The sequence below is a fragment of the Aulonocara sp. 'chitande type north' Nkhata Bay genome, linkage group LG10 (genome assembly GCF_057382095.1).
Source record: "Aulonocara sp. 'chitande type north' Nkhata Bay isolate Kocher_YH1m ecotype deep benthic linkage group LG10, A_spYH_male_GT1.1, whole genome shotgun sequence".
Lineage (NCBI taxonomy): Eukaryota > Metazoa > Chordata > Actinopteri > Cichliformes > Cichlidae > Aulonocara > Aulonocara sp. 'chitande type north' Nkhata Bay.
In genome coordinates this window covers 16,644,283-16,656,515 of record NC_141353.1, presented here as the reverse complement: position 1 = coordinate 16,656,515, position 12,233 = coordinate 16,644,283, and the positions used below count along the sequence as shown (strand labels likewise).

The window sequence follows — 12,233 nt, the reverse complement described above, 5'->3', positions numbered from 1 at the left end:
AAAAGAAGACAGCAGAGGGAGATGGGACATAAGGCACACATGGGAGAGTTCAACACATCCAGCAGACAGCACATGTTCACAGGGAGCAGAGATAAAGAAAAGTATAACAGTATAACATTTAAAATATTAACAGAACCAGGACGAGGAAATGCTTACTAGATGTCCAGCTCTTTGTGATTCTGGCCCACTGTTCGAGCTTCGGTGGTCAGGGAGTTCAGCACTACAGCTGGGTAGATAAAATATTTCTCCACACACTGAAGCCATGCGTACAGCTTCTCAAACCACATCAACTGAGCAGCATCTGGGTCAAACAGAAAGAAAAAAAAAATGTTACAAATGTGGAGTAATTCACAAACTGCAGATATCCCACCACAGCTGTGAAGAAAAAGAAAAGTGAAGTTTTAAAAGAGGTTCAATACACTAATTAGCCACAACAATAAAACCACTGACAGATGACATGAATAAAACTGATCTGATCATCACTGCAGGATTGTGAGATCAGTGTTACTCACTTGGGATTCATGTGGATGTTTCTGGGTTGTAACGATACTCCCAGAAACACTCATCCTCCTCCAGCAGGCTTGTATGCTCTACCACACTGCAAAAATGCTTAGAAATTGCCTGAAGAATTCAATAAAGAGACCAGGCCTGCCCACTAAATTTCAAAAATCAAGCCTAAACTGGCCCACAGGAACTATCACTGTCACCATCTCAGTGCCAGACACCCCAAGGCTCCAATGTCCATGTTCTGATGAATCAGAGCTATTCTAGTAGCACAAGGAGAATCTATTCAATATTAAGCAGATGCTTTTAAAGTTGTGGCTGACTAGCACTATTAAAAACATTGCAAAAATTGTCTGTAAAATATTTAAAGATAAACTCAAGAAGACATGACAGTAATTTGATCATTTTAAACAACTTCTAACACAAAAATCTTGAGATAAAATAACTGATTTATTTTTAGTGTTGAGTGTATATATTACTTAATATATATTACTTAATTAATCAATGATATTCAAATCATATTCAAAATATGCAGCTGACTGTTGTTTAAAAATAGTTATGTATTGTCTGGTGAAGCAGCCTATGAAGTTTGCCGGGAGTGTTTTCTCAAGAGCACTTTCAGCTGGAGATCTTACTTTTTGTAATTAGAACAACTTATAACATTTCAGTTTCCAAAGCCTGTTATACTATACATGTATTTCTAGATGTTGTTATTTTTCTGTGCATGTGAATGAAGATAAAAGATGCAATCAGACACCCACCTCGGACCTCAAATTGACTATACTCTTTGGAGCGGAGCAAAGGGTGAGCCAGGCAGAACCATGGCAGCTGTTTGCGGAGCTGAGGCAGGAGATAGTGTGTAATGAAGCCAACAACTCCAGCCAGGATGTATAAGACAACGCTAAGAGCAGGCTGCGGAGCAAGAGCAAAAAGAGAAACATTTTAATTAAGTCTATATACAAAAATGATGCGAGAGTAAGGTCATGCATACTGCTCCAACTAACTTGAAGAGCGATGAAAACTGTGCTGGCACTGATGGCAAAGGTAATCACAGCCATGAGGGGACAGATGACGAGGTCCGAATGAAGAATCTCTTTCTATAAATAGACAGATTGATTTTAAAGCTAATTAAATCATTACATAAAAATTAAACTGCAGGCTGGTGAGCAACAGTAGTTACCACAGAGTTGCGTAGCTTATCAGGAAGAGGGTCCTTGATTTCCACAGGGGGTTCTTCTGGGTTTCGGTTCTCCAGTTCTGGGAATAATTTAGACCGGACCAGTGACCTGATGTTACGGGTAAAAAGCATAAAAGAAAGAGTTACAAGAAATACCACAGAAAGATACAATCTATCATCAAAGTCTTCACAGATGATCAAGACAGCAGCAGTGTCTCTTGGCCATTAGCATCATTTTTATGTCTTGGATTGTAGCTAACTTTAGACTTGCTATCTATTGCTATCTATCTTGCTATATAGACTTCTTTAAGTAACTGTTAATCTATTCTGGATCTAAAAAGAAGATTCAATAAAGACTCCCAAGACCATCATTGCCGATATGAAACAGGAAATACTGACCAAAGGATGGTAGGATCGCTGCTTTGGCGGCTCAGGTGGTAGGATAAGGCCAGGAGTAGCCCACAAAACGCGGAGAACAGTACTGGAACATGGGCGTCCCCCCACGGTGCCTGATGGAAAAAGAAAAAAAAAAAAAAAGGGGGGGGGGGGGGGGGGGAGTCAAATAGACGACTGTAATAGGAAAAACACGTTCAAACTCTTCCATGTCGTGTTCAGTAAGTTCACACCTGACACTAACATAATCACACATTAACAGCTCTTTTGGCGACTTGGCTTGCCTGAACATGTCAAGGAATAGAAACACAGCTTGCACTGTTTTGATTTCTTCTTTTAATTTCCAGCTGAATGGTCAGGGGAAGTGCATTTCTACCTTTTACCAGTTAAAAATCAAACCCACTTGTCACTGAAATAATATTGTTTTACAGTACACAGTCTTATTTCTTTATATTTTGCTTCGAAGGAGTTAGACCTGTAATTTTTAAAGTGATCTTGAGCAATAGGTATCCAGGCTTTCAAAGTTTTCTCTTTGGCCATTGGCTGCTTTTTCATTCATTCAGGCCAGTCCTTGGACAAGAATGTTCTGTTAAGCCGCTTAGCACCGACCAATGAATCATTCGACCATACTGAAAACCTTACATCGCCTCACTCTCTAGTTAGTTACTGTATTCACGTCACCTGCTCACCCACCCAGAGGGGTGACAACAATACCCCATCAGCCTTTTACAGCTGAGCGCTAACAATTACAGCAATGCTTGCCTAGGAGGTCATAATATTAAAAAATAAAGGTGTTCATACTAAATTTTGACTATCAAGCTCATAAGAATTGTACAAACTCCGTTTTTGCCCTGCATATGATCCGTATTTCCTCATTTTTCAATAAATTGCTGCAGAAGAGAGTGGTGGCTCACACACATAATACTGTATGTCTGCATAGATGCCGAGCCGGGAAGTGACACGCAATCACAAATGATCACTTGAGACATATGTGGAGAGTAAGCAGTCTACCTGTGATCAGATCACCCATGACGCACATTAATAACAGGTGCGAACTGGGACAGTCAGTCGGTTCAACTTACATTTATGGCACCGAGGCAAAATCCATACAGCAGGGCAGCCACCAGCACACTGCGTATGAGGCTGTACAGAGATGAAAGGGGGCTGGTAGTGGCTGAGGAAAGAATACAGAGAGATCAGACACAATTAGGCTGGTATGGGTGAGACACAACGACACAAACGGTAGACAACTCTCATTATTCTGTTTGGGCAGAAATACTCAAAGTATTTGTTTTTACTAGTTTCTCTGAGCAATGCACAAGCAGAATCTCTCATTTTTTTAAAATTTTTATTTGCATTGTTTAGTGAAGCCAGGCCTTCCCAAGGCGGAAACAATAACCATACATCTAACTGCCTACTGTGATAGTGTGTAGTGACCATTTTAAAAAAACAAAACAAACTTTGCTTTGTTCAAATGTACCAATAAACACAAGGATGTGTTCAAATAACCACATGGTTTTTAAACTGTCCTCCTAAAAATGGTCTAACACTTTCAACTTCCAAGTATTCGATTATCCCATTCGTGTAATAATATTCTTACCAGTTCCACCAAAAATGTGCATGTCAATCTGCTCCAGCAGACACATCACAAAAGTGTTGACCTGAGGTAGCAACCCAAACAGGAAAATGACTGGGAAACACAGGGCAAACACTGTTGGATGAAAAGAGGGGAAATTGTGTTTAAAAATGGGTTACAGTTTAAAAACCCACTAATCCTCCTCCTGCATAAAGCAGTGTTACAATCAGGATATATTAAGGGCTATTTAATTAACACTGCAATAAGAAAGATAGACCTGCATGTAGCAATGCTAGCACTGTCAATCTGAACATCAACCTGATGTAAAAGAATCCATGAATAATACTAACCAATGAGCACATCCCTGACACAGAGCAGGAATTGCGCAGAGAAGATGATGATGCCATAGAGAGAGAAGGGCTGCAGACTTCCAGAGCGCCCAGATAAGTCAAAGATCCAGATCATCACACAGCATAAGCAGAAGTAGACTGGCCGACTGTACACAATGATCCAGTTATGCCCCTTTTACATAACAGACAAGGAGAGAAACAACGTTATACCATAATTTTAAGGTCAAAAGTATTTTATAAAATGTGGATTCCTAAATCTACTACTCACATGCATGGGAGAGGCTGCATCTGGCTGTACACTCTAAAACAAAGAGGCAGGGAATTTAGGCTTCATGTCTTTCACGTGTATGTTAAAAATAGGAACGACAATTGCTTGGCTCTAGCTAACCAGGTTAACTGAAAATTGTTGTGACCCTTGGACTGGATTTTGAGCACTTAGTCTTCCTACAACAATGATGTTAAAAGATTGCTTTAAAACAAGTCCAGTATCATATTACTGGACTTGTTTTAAATTGCACAATTATTGTACTCTTGACAGAGGATGCGTTGTAAGAGAAAGTCTTATAACGGTCTTACATAGGCTAAGTCTGACAACCATTTGTTTTTCCCCCTTTTTTCTTTTAAATGAACATCAAATCTCTAAGCTCTAAGTAAGATTAAATTCGACAGGATATGATTTTGCCAAATCTCCACCTGCGCGATCTGTTTAGAGATTTTCACAGGACCAAACGGGGGTTCAGAGTTTAGTTTAGACTGAGCACTTATATGTTATGACATTGTAAGAACACAAGTTTTGGTCATACAGTGACGATTATTAAGTTACTTGCTGAAGACTTTTGGTAAGAGAAACAACATAAATAAGAGGTACCTTCAGTAAGGAGTACTGGCAACTAGCAATGACCAGGCAGAACTGGAAGACCCAAATGTCCCTGAAAAAGCCTTGGAGCAGCAGCAGGAACCCCAGGAATGCCACCAGGCTGGCCAGCACCACAGCAAACACGTTCTCTCCCACACGGCGGTTCCTGGGAAAGTAAGGTGCAGCAGTACATATTTGAGAAACCTCAAAATTATATCTAAATTTTGTCTTTGACTTGTAAATAAAATGTGCTTCATGAAAAAAATTAAACCAAATGTGTATTAAGTGTTAAGTCAATATCCTACTGGACATAAGTCCTGTGACAATGAGGAGGTTCATCCATTACAAACGAAACAACCCATTAAAAAAAAAAAAAAAAAACGAGTATCAGTATTATAGTAAAACCTTAAAGTTTCATCTAAATCAGTTTACAATGCATCCTGTATAATATCATGCCACAAGCTTCTATGTATTTGAAAGAAAAACACAGGATAACATTTTTCTGAGTTGTTGTTTAGTGAAAATATTTTAAATTGATCCTTTAAAAGAACTTCGCTTATGAATGAAAATCTTTTGCTTCAGTGTAAGAGGAAAAGCAGCCTTCAGAAATGATACAGAGTGAACAAATTTGTTGGACTTGTTAATCCATCTTCTCTATCAATTCTCAATCAAAACCATGGACCTGTTTAAAAGTGAACTCAGTTGCTTTTATAAGTTAAATATTTACTTGAACTGAGAATTTGTCAAAACTAAAACAAAAACAAATGTTGTTATGTATTAATTATTTGAGGGGCAACAGAGTACATTTTGTACATTTTTCTTTGCTGTCACAGAGAAAAGTAACTAAATAAAATGTAATCCATTCTCTTTTCCAATGTTTTGTCTTACCTGTCTAATAAGGCAAGCAGAGCCAGTCGATCATATCGGACTCTCAGCCACTTTCCAGGCAGCACCCAAAAGCGATAGTACTGTTTAGGTTTGGCTTTCTCCTCAATCATCAAAGTGTTTTCTTGGGACTCTTGTAGAGACTCGTGATCCAGATCAAACTAGGTAAGAATTCAGAGATTGTGTGAATTAGGAAACAGGATCTAGAAGGACCATCTGTGATAGTTAGCTTTGATGTGCCGACTGATGTCCTATTTGGAATAATCAATGAAGCACTGCTAACCTCGGGCATCTCCAGAGGCACCCTGCGCACCTGCATCCCCTGTAAAGCCCCTTGTCTGGGCTGTAGCATGGACAGGACTGGTGCCCCTTCTGGGACCTCAGTGGATGTGAAGCTTGAAGATTGGGACTGCCTCTCCCTTTCTCTGCAAGTGTAAAATTTCACAGCCTTGAATGTAGCTGTTAGTAATGTTTTAATGACAACAATAACTCTCGTAGTCTGTAGAAAAGAAAGACACTTGGCAATAAAAACTTTATAACTTACTGAACTGGGTCCTCATAGCCGCCTCCAGCAGGTCCAAATGTGTAGGACCTCTTTACTCCTGTTATATAACAGAGACACAGCAGAAATGAATACCCTCAACAGTGTAAAATCTGCAATCACAGACAGAGTATACAATAATGCAATCTGACAAGTGATTTTCTTTATGTAGATTCAAATACCAGTGACCATTACATTACAATTACTTTACATAATGCTTCAAAATAATAGCTCAAATAACAGACTGGTAACATTTCAAGGTAGCAAGTCCTAAGAATCGGTACTCAAGGAGAGTCCACTGTTCATGAATTCAGTCTCATATCTCCCCATTTAATAATAGGATAAACAGAATGACTGTCTAGACAAGACAAGGTACTTACCACTCTCGTCATAGAAATAGTGCACTGCCCCTTCTGATGTGTCGTCAAATGTTGAAGCCTCATGGATGCCACTGCGGGGTAGTAGAAGTGAAGAGGCAAACTGTAAGGCTGAGGGAAGTGTACGGGTGCGTGAATGAGAGGAGGTCCGAGCTCGCTGGAGGTCCTGGAGACTGCAGGAAGCAAACAAATGAATACAGCAGTTAATCTTAATCCTAAACTCAGTCCTCCTAAAGCTCACATCCTCCATGAGCTATAATTAGAATTATTTAATGAAAATACGACTTTATATAGACAAAATTTTAATCTGGGCTGTTATTCTTATGTCCATTATAATGTAAACATACTAATATGGAAGGCATGGCAGAAATATAGGGACATCTTTGCTTAGATGACAAACCTGGGAGGAGATCCCATGGTAGATGGTGGTGGTGTAGGGTTGCTCCCAGCATTGTGTCTCCTGCGTATGGCCTGGGTCCTCTTTACACTGCTGACTGATTCGTGTTTGCCCCCTTCCTCCGTGGCCATGGCTGAGGAAAGTTTATCATTTACATCACATTGTCAGTGTATATAATGCACATATCTAAGATTTAACTATAACTGCATTTTATCTTAATTCAGAACTTAGAATGTCCTTATGTTATTTATTCATTTATTAAATAAATAAGTATAAAGCTTAAGAGATAGTTAGGTTTCACACACCAGACTATTAATTAAAATTAATTTATTAGAAATTTTTCAAAGCATGACTCAATGTTAGCAGCAAGGACATGGGTTAATGAAAAGATTTTGCCTCAATGTGTTAGGGGTGATCGGTTACTGAGGTCTCAGCAGTGAGGTGGTAATCAGGGTTTAAACAATAATTTATACTCATCTTACTGATGCTTCTTATTTTTGTATTAGTAGTCTTTTCGGTCATTTTTCATTGCTAAACATTGTTTTAAATACTCCCATTTTATAAAAAAGAAAAACATCTGAACAGAATTGTAATTGAGCACAACAGTATTATTTACCAGCAGCACATATCTCACTCATGCTTTTCCAAACTGTCAAACCAAAAAAATATTTAAAATGAAGACAGTGAGTGAATAACAAAGAAATCAGATGCTTTCAGCCATCTCATTCTCCTCTCCTATGCTGCTGATGAGGATTCATTGGATTTTGCTGCTAGAGAAAGAGCACAGCTGCAGCCTCAGCCAAATTGGCAATTTGCAGAGGTAAATTAAGTTAGCAGTTAGTGTTTATAGTGAAGCTTGTGTTTTAACTTCTTTATCAAATTAGCCTAACAAGCGCTTTTTGGGTGTTTAAAATATTCATATAATTTGTTAAACAGACAGTTTAATAAAACTTTATTGGGTTTTCATTCAAAGTTATTTATTCGATTAACAGTTTTGTAAACCATCTTTTAGTGCAGATGGGAACACCTCCTAAACAACTATGTCTTTGCTAAAAATAAGTTGCACGTCGACCATAAATGGCACCAAAAGATGGTAGAAAATATTTTGCATAGTTTCTTCACATTCTCATGACTCAGGTACAAAGAAATGTTTAGGTACTGCACCCATTACACTTATTGGTCAGGTAAAAGCTGGATGATGCCTGAATGTTTCTGGTAAACTTGCATAATAAGGAGTTCTACTAAAATAATAAAGTTTAAGCACAGCAGTCAACATTTTAATTAATATTTCCAACTTTCCCCAACACTGTGCTTTAGTTACCTTTCACTATTCCTACAGTAGGCATATGTGTGACTAGTCGACTGACTAATCGTTGCTGTTGTCACTAGTTGGTACCAGACTTACTAGTGGTTTAATCTAATTATTAAACTTTTAATCAATGCCAAATGTCGGTATATTATTGGGTCCTAAATGTTGTGCACCCATTTGCCACCAAATGGCACATCATTGTTGGGAAACTAAATCTGTTAATCTAGGCCTGATCTTTCTGTTAACACTATCAGAATGAGATCATTGTTACAAGCAGTGGAAAGGAACTTTCTCCATAAGGTGGATGGGCTCTGCCTTAGTTATAGGGTAAGGAATTCAGTTATTCGAAAGGGGTTCAAAGAAGAGCAGCTACTCCTTCACATTGAAAGGGGACGGCTAAGGACGTCTGACTGACTTTAGATAAGCAGAAAAAAATGGATGGATGATTTATTGTTTTATTTTAGATTCTAACTTTTATTGAAGTGGATGTCATGAATTTCGAACAGTGTGCATCATTCATAATGCTTGGGACTTTTAAGTTGTGATTTATTAGATGTTAATTTGTCATATTTTAGTGGAACGTGTTTGGTTTTGTATCATCTTTAACATCGGTTTATTTTAAGTGTTTTTCATCTTTGTTGTCTATCTGGAGTATAATGTGTAATATTGATAATGCATGCTGCAAGGTGCTGCACATTTAAGCGGCATGATTCATTACTGAAGAATGTGATAAATGGTTTCAAATACCTATGTTATTAATTTTTGACATTTTCCAATAAAAGTTTCTCAAATGGAACTTATTACCTGAGTGTTCCTAAGTTTCAGACTAGTCAGTTAGTCTTTTTTTTTTTTTCCTCATTTAGTCGACTAAGAAATTAGGAAAATCCCTAGTATAACACACAGTGGAAACACCTGACATTAATACATACAGTATATAGGTAAAAGCTGCTCAGCTGTGGAAGCCCATGCCACAAAAATGCTGGTGCAAAGTTTTTGTGCTGATGGTTTTGTGCTGGGGGCTCTGGAACTCTGCAGTTATTGACTCAAAAGAGCTTTGAAGACTTTTGCGCACTATATGCAGTCAGTAAGCCAGTTCTATAACTTTACACAGTTTGAGCCTTCATTTCTGTGGTTCCTAAATGCTTCCAATTTGCAATAATACCACTTACTGATAGTGGAATATCTAGGATGGAAGCAATTTCACAAACTGGCTGGCATGCTTGAACTCAGTGAGCTCTTTAGAATGAGCCATTCTTGAAAAAATGTTTCTCAAGGCAGACTCCTTGGCTATGGGCTTGATTTTATGCAAGTCTGGCAATGGGAGTGAAAACGCCTGAATTTAAAGATTAAGAGGGACTTTTGTCCATATAGGGTATTATGTTACACAATGTTAAAATAATCTGATTAAATAGAATAACCTAAAAAATAAATTTGAATAAAATATTATTTTCTAAATGTTTTCTTTATTCTTGTTCCTGTGCACAAAACAGACACTTCAAAGCAGATTCTGTTACATCTGTAAATTTGAATGTGTTCTTTCAAACCCCAATCTCATGCTTTATTCCGTAAAGATACAGTTATACCTTTGTTTTGCCTGCTTAATTTCGAGCTTAGTTTTGTGAGGATTTTGTTAATAGTTTTGTTTTTTTTGTTTGTTTGTTTTTTTTAAACGGGCCCAGGGTAACTTCATTTCTTTGAAGCTCAAATGCGGCATCTCACTATGGTAAGTGCCCTCTGGCATGACAAGCCACAGAAGCTCTTATCACCAAGACCATGGGGTCCAGGCATTCTTAGTGCTGTTCTTCTATGTGCCACTACTACACCATAAAGCAACTAACTCATGACTAAATTTAATAAATTCAAAAGGTCAAATAATTTTGACTAAATAAATAAATATCAGTCAGCATTTTTCCTTTTTTTTTTTTTTTAATCTATTGATGCCTTACTGACACTGTCCAGTTGCATGGGCAAAGTGCGAGTGAGATACCTCATTCAGTTTTCAAGGAACCGGGGTTAACCCCTTGATCCACGCAAAAGATCAGCCACCTCTGGCTGTCATTCCCCAAATGGCAGGGGGCGAAAAGCTAACAGCTCCTGTGCAGGGCAGCTATAGGTAGAATCCCTAATGTCAGGCATGAAGGCAGCATTAGGGTGCAAAACCTCCCTATTACAGTTGAAAACTACAGACATGATGTGTAGGTAGATAGAGCATGCAACTTACAGTTACTGTTATTTTTCATTGATGCTAAAGCAAGCTGTAAAAAGACTAAGACTAACTCTAAAACTGTAGTTAAATCTCTTTGGTGCATTACCAAAGCCAACATGGCAGCCTGACATTTCAGCCAAACTCTTTAGAGGAAAATGCTCTTCCCTTATCTAGCAAAACCTGAAGGAAGTCTAACACAATTCTAACACAGCACTGATAAGAAATTTTGTTCGCAGCTGCACATCTCTCAAATACACACCCTCATAAAGTCAGAATACAGAAACTGCTCTTGCACTCTGAATGGTCTCAATCAACCTCAGGGGGAGACCCAACTCATTTAAATTCAGCCTTTCAGGTGCCAGTCTCAGCTAACTGCTCTGTGACACCTGTGACACCAGGCCCCTGTGCAAAGGCAGTGTCCACCGCCGGGCTGTGGAGAAGACAAGTTAGATCCATCATGGAACAATCAAAATCAAAGACAGCCACTGCTCCCTCAACCTGCTCAGGGAAACTGTTATAGCAGTGCGCCTGGCCATGGGTGAGCTCCCCTAATGTTTTGCCCTCAATTTTTTTAGGGAAAAGAAAAGAGGAGATTGTGTTTTTGTATGATGCAAACAAATATACGAACACCTTCAGACGTGGTGGACTATTGTGGGATTGAGTCTCCACTCCCCATAGAGTGGATTTCCTCTGTAGCTCCACTCCAGTGTTCAATGCACTGGGAACATGCGTCACACATAATGACAGGAGGTGTTCACTGCTCCACACAATCAGAGTGTGAGCCAGGCTGTGTAATGTCACACAGCAAGTGCCTCAGACAGTCTGTATACACAACTTTTGTTATACTGTCTCTCCTAATCAGGACATAACAATTTTTCAGGAGCAGCAAGAAATGCCCCAAAGCCGAAAACCTGCCGTCAGCTCCAAGTAATTTATATATGTGCGACAAAGCCTCTGGGGCTAGGTGCCATTTATGGCCCTCCACTTGAAAACAGCACCCCACCCAATCAATGAAGCATCTAGTTTTCCTCATAACCACCTAACCTAAGGGGAACTGGCGGTGAACACTTTTGGGTCTCTCCGGTAATAGAGAGGCAGAAGATATCTGGGAGAAATTCGGCTGAGATGACGTCTCACATCCAGCTGCAGGGTGGACACACAGAGCTGAAAATCCTGCATCGCCAGCAACCTCTGAAGGATAACAGATTATGCAGGGCATCAGCCCCTCCAAGTGCAAACAAGCTCTTAATGAGACCATACTTCCTTTGCAAAACAGATTGAGGTTCTGGTGAAATTTCTACACAAAATCTTAGAACAGAAAAGCCGAAAAAGAAACACTGCATTTTACAATTACCTGACAAAATACGAGCCTATGAGAGTTGCAAATACATTGCAACATAGTCTTTTCTTACTATTTGCTCTTATTGCACACTTGTCTGATAGTGACACTGTAAACTTATTGAAAATGAAAATTAAGTTGAAGGAATACACTGGAGTAGATCCAACAGGCGCTACTGAGACATAAGTAGAAGACATAACAGGACTTCTACAGTGATCTAAATATAGCAGCTCCACTTACAATGGTGCAGTGTATAATATATTCTTGAATGGGTATACAGGCATGATTTTTGATTTTTACAGAATCGTTTCCAGAGCTTTCTG

At 38.9% G+C, this 12,233-nt stretch overlaps 1 protein-coding gene across 3 annotated transcripts in view; it reads right to left on the bottom strand.

Annotated features, from left to right (window-relative positions):
- LOC147320559 (pecanex-like protein 3) overlaps positions 1-12,233 on the bottom strand; it is a 32,404-nt gene that overhangs the window by 13,600 nt on the left and 6,571 nt on the right. For all 3 annotated transcript variants that reach the window (XM_086308665.1, XM_086308664.1, XM_086308663.1), the window contains exons 8-22: positions 7,060-7,189; positions 6,663-6,832; positions 6,286-6,343; positions 6,025-6,166; positions 5,745-5,902; positions 4,869-5,022; positions 4,269-4,301; positions 4,001-4,172; positions 3,675-3,785; positions 3,157-3,248; positions 2,081-2,190; positions 1,685-1,790; positions 1,509-1,601; positions 1,266-1,416; positions 157-301 (exon numbers count right to left, since the gene is read on the bottom strand). In XM_086308665.1, coding sequence (XP_086164791.1) covers positions 157-301; positions 1,266-1,416; positions 1,509-1,601; positions 1,685-1,790; positions 2,081-2,190; positions 3,157-3,248; positions 3,675-3,785; positions 4,001-4,172; positions 4,269-4,301; positions 4,869-5,022; positions 5,745-5,902; positions 6,025-6,166; positions 6,286-6,343; positions 6,663-6,832; positions 7,060-7,189 — 1,825 coding nt within the window. The remainder of the gene's footprint in view (positions 1-156; positions 302-1,265; positions 1,417-1,508; positions 1,602-1,684; positions 1,791-2,080; positions 2,191-3,156; positions 3,249-3,674; positions 3,786-4,000; positions 4,173-4,268; positions 4,302-4,868; positions 5,023-5,744; positions 5,903-6,024; positions 6,167-6,285; positions 6,344-6,662; positions 6,833-7,059; positions 7,190-12,233) is intronic.